The sequence below is a fragment of the Desmodus rotundus genome, chromosome 9, assembly GCF_022682495.2.
Source record: "Desmodus rotundus isolate HL8 chromosome 9, HLdesRot8A.1, whole genome shotgun sequence".
Classification (NCBI taxonomy): domain Eukaryota; kingdom Metazoa; phylum Chordata; class Mammalia; order Chiroptera; family Phyllostomidae; genus Desmodus; species Desmodus rotundus.
This window is the reverse complement of record NC_071395.1, coordinates 51,569,905-51,576,071: the sequence shown is the minus strand read 5'-3', so window position 1 is coordinate 51,576,071 and position 6,167 is coordinate 51,569,905. Positions and strand designations below refer to the sequence as shown.

Genomic DNA, 6,167 nt, shown 5'->3' with positions numbered 1-6,167 from the left:
GCCTCCGTGGTGACCAGACGGGCTAGCCAATCCGGGTAGGCCACAGACGGGCAGCCTATCAACAGCCGGGACTCAGCTGGCACTTCCGCGTTCGCAAGCACGCCCCGCGCGAGTCTGCGGGGAGCCAGGCCACGCACCACTAGCTGCCCTGCGTCTCACCCCATCTGGCTTGGCCGGTCTACGGGCCACGGTCGCCGCCTTCCAGGGCGCCAGATGGCCTCGGAAGGCCTGGAGGGGGAGCTCGCGGCGGTGCTGGGGGGCCAGGGGCTGTGTGTGCACAGCTGTGACTCGGAGCCGGCCGGGGAGCTTCTGGCACCCGTGCAGCTGCGGAGGAACGTCTGCTACGTAGTCCTGGCCGTGTGTCTCAACGAGCAGGTGAGCCTCAGCCGCCGGCCCCCACCTCAGAACGCGCAACCAGGCCGTGGGGACAGAGGACCTACCAGCAGCTGCCACCACTTATTTGTGAGCGGCGTTTCCCAGTTTTGCAAAGCATTGTCACACTGACATCTGAGCCTAGCGCGCCCGACCTGTGATTGTCAGATGCACAGAGGAGAAACCGAGTCCAGGAGCCTGTTTGTCTTATCCCACTAGGCCTCATTTCCTTGTGGGGAGGACTTACTCCTCTTCGTTTTCCCAGAATCTAGCCAGCACAGTGCCTGCCTTGGCGGAGTGGGCTCTCTTAAAGATCAGTTAAGTGCTGCAGAGACCTCCTCTGGGTCCCACAGGCAGTGATGGCACAACCTGCGCATACACTCACCCCTTTCTCACCCCTGTGCATTGCTCTTTTTGATGCTGATCTCAGCACAAGTTGCTGTGACAACAGCCAGCAGCGGCCAAGGCCTGTAGGTGGGAGTTGTATGGGGTGGGGGCACGTTTCAAAGCCCAGACTCCAGTGTGAGGACAGGCTGCGGCACTTTATAAACCACAGGGGAGGTGAGAGATACAAGACATGCAGACAGTGCAGTGCTCTGCCCCCGCCCACAGGGGCCTGATCCCCAGCCCCTGAAGCAGCTCCCAGGATTATTAGCCCCTTTCTGCAATGAAGTCTGAATGCAAAGGGGTATGTTGCAGAGAGGGACAGCTGCAGCTGGCAGCCATGCAAGAGCAGTTCGCCAGGAGAGCTCAACAGTTTGAGGGTATCCACCAGTAAGGGGGAACTGGGTGACTGTGTTTAATATATGACCCAGCCCTGGGGCAAGGAAAGGCTGCTGGCTGTGCCCCTCCTTTGGAGCTCCCAGCCTGGCTGTGTGGGGGTGAGGATCCTCTCTCATCCCTCAGGATGAGGTGCTGCTGATCCAGGAGGCCAAGAAAGAGTGCCATGGGTCGTGGTACCTGCCGGCAGGGAGAATGGAGCGTGGGGAGACCATCGTGGAGGCGCTGCAGCGGGAGGTGAAGGAGGAGGCCGGGCTGCACTGCGAGCCTCTGACGTTGCTGTCTGTGGAGGAGCGGGGCCCCTCCTGGATCCGCTTCACGTTCCTTGCTCGCCCCACAGGTACAGCACACCTGGTGGCAGTGTGGGCAGGCTGCAATTGACACTGGTCCCCTAGCTCGTCCTCAGGCGAGATGAGCTCCTATTCTGGCTGGTACAATCCTGGCATCTCCCGATTCCAGCCTGAGTGTCGGGTTAGAAGGCCTAGGTGGCTGTTTCCTCGGCCAGGCCCAGCACTTCTCTCTGCGCAGACCCTTTCCTTACCCCATCCCCACCTCTCCCCCAGGTGGAGTTCTCAAGACTTCCAAGGAGGCAGATGCAGAGTCCCTGCAGGCTGGCTGGTACCCACGAACCTCCCTGCCCACTCCACTGCGAGCCCATGACATTCTGCGCCTGGTGGAGCTGGCCGCCCAGTACCGCCATCAGGCCAGGCACCCTCTCATTCTGCCCCAAGAGCTTCCCTGCACTCTGGTCTGTCAGCGGCTTGTGGCCACCTTTACCAGTGTCCACACAGTGTGGGTATTGGTGGGCACAGAGGGGGTGCCTCACTTGCCCGTCACTGCTTGTGGCTTCACCCCCACGGAGCAGAGGGGTGGCATCAGGGTGGCCGTCTTGCGGCTGCTGCAGGAGTGTCTGACTCTGCATCACTTGTCAGTGGAGACCAAGGGGTTGCTTGGACTACAGCACCTGGGCAAGGACCACACGGATGGCGTCTGCCTGAATGTGCTGGTGACAGTGGCTTTTCGGAACCCAGGTATCCAAAATGAGCCTCCAAAGGTTCGGGGTGAGAACTTCTCTTGGTGGAAGGTGATGGAGGAAGACCTACAAAGCCAGCTCTTACGGAGGCTTCAGGAAACGTCTGTTATCCCGGTCAGTAGATAGGAAGGTGCCATCAGTGGAGAAGGAGCTGGCTGTCTGCGCTCCCTCCACCATGGCTTCACCTCCCCTGAGGGAGGCAGGAGGCTGGCAACCAGGGGTCCCGTCATATTGTGAACAGGGGAGGTCTTCTCAGGGGGACTTCCATCGCTCCTCGCCATGGGGCAGGTCCCTACATTGCTCCGAAAGGGACAGTGCCTTTACCAAGCAAGGGGTCCATAGCCCAAGGACCCAGTTGTCCTGAGGCACAATGAGGGCACTGCTCCCTTAGGGTTTGTGAGAACTTTGTGGACCTGAGACAGCATCTTCTCATCATTTTTGGTGCCGGATTCTCAGGCACCTAGAACATGGAAGGAATGCTGAGGGAGGTCACTCCATGGGAACAGGCCCCTTGCTGAGTAAATAGGTTATTGCTTACTTTGCCTTCCGTCCTAAATGTCTCCGTGGGGAGAAAGTGGGCAGGAAGGAGCAGGGGACTCCCCTCAGAAGAGAAGCTCCTCCCCTTGTCCCACTGACAGCCACCTAGGCCATCCCATTCAGTAGGCTGACACTGTAGGGGCCGGCCTGCTGGGTGCTGGGGGCCTGGGCAGGCAGGCTCCTGCTGCGCTGTCCACTGCAGCCTGACTTGGGCCCACTGAGAACCTCTTTAACTTGCGTGCCTGGGTTGGACGTTCCTGCATCCCCTCCAGGTTTTGAGCAGTGAGTGAGAACACCAGGGAAGCTTCAGGTAGGCCAGGAGTCAAAAGAGCTGCCCTGCCTGGGTTTCCTTGTTTGAGCTGGTCACACTGCTGGCCCCTGGCTCTTACCTCTGCCCTTTTATAACTCTGGCCCTAACCAAACCCAACCCAACCTAACCCCTTTATTTCCCCTTAGCCCAGCCAAATCATTATACTGTGTACTCCTCACTGCCTCTCAAGTCCCAGTCTCTGACTCTGAGCGGGGAAACATGTGATGGGCTTCCCTTCTGAAGTAACTACACTCTGGCACCGAAGGGAAGGACCGGGGCCCTCAGAGCACGCCCCCCCCCATTGCTTTCCACCCCCACCCAGTTCTCTGCTGGCTGCCATCCGTTCTGGCCTCCGGGCTGTGGTAGGAGTCCTCCTGTCTCCCCGGAGAACTAGTGTTCCCTAAATGGTGGACCTGAACCCTTCACTCTGGCTCACTTCTCTCGGTGTAAGAGGGACGCCCCAGTCCACAGCCACGTCCAACGGCAGTGATCTTTGCTCCCAGTATTTAGCCTGTGGTAGTTGTGAACCCTAGGTGCCCGTCAGGTTCGCCCAGAGAGCTTTAGGAACAACTCTGGGCCACCCCCAGATAGAGATTTAACTCATGGAGGGTGGGGCTGGGGCACTGGTCATTTAAAAAGCCACCCAAGCAATTCTAATCTGCACTGAGTGGGGCGCACTGACTGGCCCTCTCAAGCCTTTTGCTTTCCTTGTCCCGGCATGCACTTGGTGACTCCCGCAGAGGATCCACGGCATACGTACATTTAGGGACAAGAGTCTTAAACCAGCAGGCCCACTGTCCACCACTAAAGCAGCCACACAACGCACAGCCTAAGCACCTGATGTGAGACTTGCATGCAGACGCTGCAGCTGGCCGGCTTCCTCGCAGTGTCGAGGCGAGCCAGCCTTGGTTGTGGGCAAGCGGAGCAGAAACAGTGTTGCCAGGCGAAGAGAGGCCGTTCCTGGCAGGCGCTGAGGAAGGGCAGACGTGCACTGCCAGAGCCTGTCTGTTTACCACCCTCCCCCCCTCCACTCCAGTGCTGAAAAAGGAACTTAATTTGTCTTCCTTGGGGAGGAAGATGGGCCCAAATTAGCAGTGGAGCCTTGGGCAGAAGGACTCGAAGGGTGGAGAACAGGGCAGCTTGTGTCCACGCAATCACACCGTTTATTGCTGTGGTGTCTGGGGTGGGGAAACACTGTAGGAGCGCCGAAGTGCATCAAGGAGGGGAGTATCTGTGACTCCTGGACGCTTGAACATCGTCAGAATCGGCGAGTCCAGACCCAGATTGCCCACTGAGCTCTGCTCCCGTCCCATGCTGACACCCACGCCGAGTCCTTGAGCACAGCAGTCCAGCCCTCCCCAGCTGGGAGGAATGCGGGAGAGGTAGAGGTCACTGAGTTTCCTCCTCTTTCATGTCACCTCTTGGCAACCTGCGGCTGGCTTCTAGAAGCGGCATGGGCAGGAAAAGGAAGCGCAAGGGGCTCTGGCCTGCTCCTCCTTGCCCAGGAGCAAAGCCAGCAACTGCAGTCCTGCTGTGAGGTAATGCCTGGCGCCGCCTGTGTGTTCCTGCAGGTCGAGGCAGATTCGGGCCGGGTGGGGTGGCAGCCCCAGCCTCAGAGGGCATGCAGCAAGAAGAGCGCTGGGGCTGCTGCCTGGACCCCAGGCCCTCCCTGCCAGCCTGTGGGGAACCTGCCACCAGGTGGGTGCCCTGGCATCCTCTGTACCCTGAGCTCCCCGGCCCCCCTGGGAGAGCATTCCCTCGAGAATACTGCAGACTGGGCCTGGGCTCCCCTGGTCTCGAGCCCCTCTGCCCAGGTGTTGTGGACCTGCTGAGACGGGTTCAGAAGGCGCCAGGGAGAAACCAGCTGGAGCTGGAGCCTGGCACCCAGCCCCAGGCTCCCCAGGCCCTCTCCCGCCCTGGTGGAGTTGCATCAAGGTTCTCATTAGCAGCTGCCCCCGCCTGGGCGCGGAGCATGCTCTGGCCATTTGCCACGAGGTGGTTGGGGATTTTGCAACAGTCTCCAGGAGGGCCAGGCAAGAAGAGTGGACTACCTCTGCCACCCAGTACCCCTCCACAAGGGTTAAGTCAAGAAGGCAGGAGGAAAAAATGTCAAGTCTTAGCAGCATCCACGGTACCTAGTGTGACAGAGACAGGGCTCCCATGCCCCATCTTTCTGACCTGCAGTCCTGACCGGCTCCGGAGCTGTCAGCTCACTCCCCTCATGTGGCTGGAACTGAGTCATAGGTCTTGGCCCTGGCCACGGATGTCCCATAGAGACAGGTGACAGGCACAGAACACAGGAGGGTCTGGGTTCCGATGGTCGCCTGGCCATCACCCAGCTCTACTGAGAAGACCCTGGGGACACCATGCTGCCTGGGAGGCCACCCCTTTTGCTCCTTGGCTGCTGGTACCTTGGAGACCCACTTCTTGAAGTCCAGCCTGGTGCAGCCAGCAAGGCAGGGTGACCTGGGAGCCACCGAGGCAGAGGTCCCTGGACACAGAGGAGACGGGGCCAGGCCCCTGCCCCGGGAGAAGAGTGGTGGTGGCTGTGCCAGGCAGGAGGCAGCTCCTGGGCAGAGGCGAGGTCAGGAGCCTCCCCTCCCGCCATGCTCCTGGCTCAGATGTGCCCCTCTGGGGGTGGAGAGAGGTATGGATGAGGACCCTGTGGGGGGAACTTGACAAAGGCAATGGCAGCCAGCTCCTTGCAGAACTCCTCCAGGACGACCACACCCTGGAGGAGGGTCTGGTGGTCCAGTCTGAGGGGAAGAGTAGAGAGTCATGGCTTGAAGGTCACTGGTGACATCACAGTGTCCCCCAGGCATAACCCAGTGGCAGACCCTTCTGAGTGAGGACAGAGCTCAGCAACAGGCCCTCTGCACCAAGGCCAGGCACCTCCCCACCCTGGAGCGCTCTGCCCTCCCACCCGGGGCTCTTCCCCAGCACCCACTTCCTTTAGTTACTTACTGCTCCCCAGGAACATGACCCATCAGCTGCTTGCGCACCAGGAACAGTTTGCCTGGAAACTGGGGTACCCTCTGAATCCTCTGCATCAAGTCCCCGATTACCTGGAGCAGGAACAAGAGAGGACTGAGGTGGGGACCAGCGACACTCAAGCAGGATGCCCCAACTCTGTTG

At 59.9% G+C, this 6,167-nt stretch overlaps 2 protein-coding genes across 4 annotated transcripts in view; one reads left to right on the top strand and one right to left on the bottom strand.

Moving 5' to 3' along the window:
* The first annotated feature begins 103 nt into the window (after positions 1-103).
* Positions 104-2,722, top strand: NUDT18 (nudix hydrolase 18). Its single transcript, XM_024561000.3, has 3 exons — positions 104-375; positions 1,279-1,492; positions 1,716-2,722. Exons 1-3 carry the CDS (start codon positions 214-216, stop codon positions 2,309-2,311), a joined length of 972 nt encoding a protein of 323 aa, XP_024416768.1. The 5' UTR covers positions 104-213; the 3' UTR covers positions 2,312-2,722.
* A 1,469-nt stretch (positions 2,723-4,191) lies between these two features.
* Positions 4,192-6,167, bottom strand: part of FHIP2B (FHF complex subunit HOOK interacting protein 2B) — a 13,947-nt gene continuing 11,971 nt past the window's right edge. For 2 of the 3 annotated variants that reach the window (XM_053930600.2, XM_053930599.2), the window contains exons 16-17: positions 5,997-6,097; positions 4,192-5,788 (exon numbers count right to left, since the gene is read on the bottom strand). In XM_053930600.2, the coding sequence (XP_053786575.1) occupies positions 5,650-5,788; positions 5,997-6,097 (240 nt within the window). In that variant the 3' untranslated portion in view covers positions 4,192-5,649. The remainder of the gene's footprint in view (positions 5,789-5,996; positions 6,098-6,167) is intronic. The other variant, XR_008427594.2, reaches the window with a different exon arrangement.

Bases quoted from the DNA above. Each gene is read 5' to 3' on its own strand.
- NUDT18 (XM_024561000.3), top strand. From the start codon at position 214: ATGGCCTCGGAAGGCCTGGAGGGGGAGCTCGCGGCGGTGCTGGGGGGC. The intron at 376-1,278 runs GTGAGCCTCAGC...CTCATCCCTCAG, and splicing joins CCGTGTGTCTCAACGAGCAG to GATGAGGTGCTGCTGATCCA. The intron at 1,493-1,715 runs GTACAGCACACC...CCTCTCCCCCAG, and splicing joins GTTCCTTGCTCGCCCCACAG to GTGGAGTTCTCAAGACTTCC.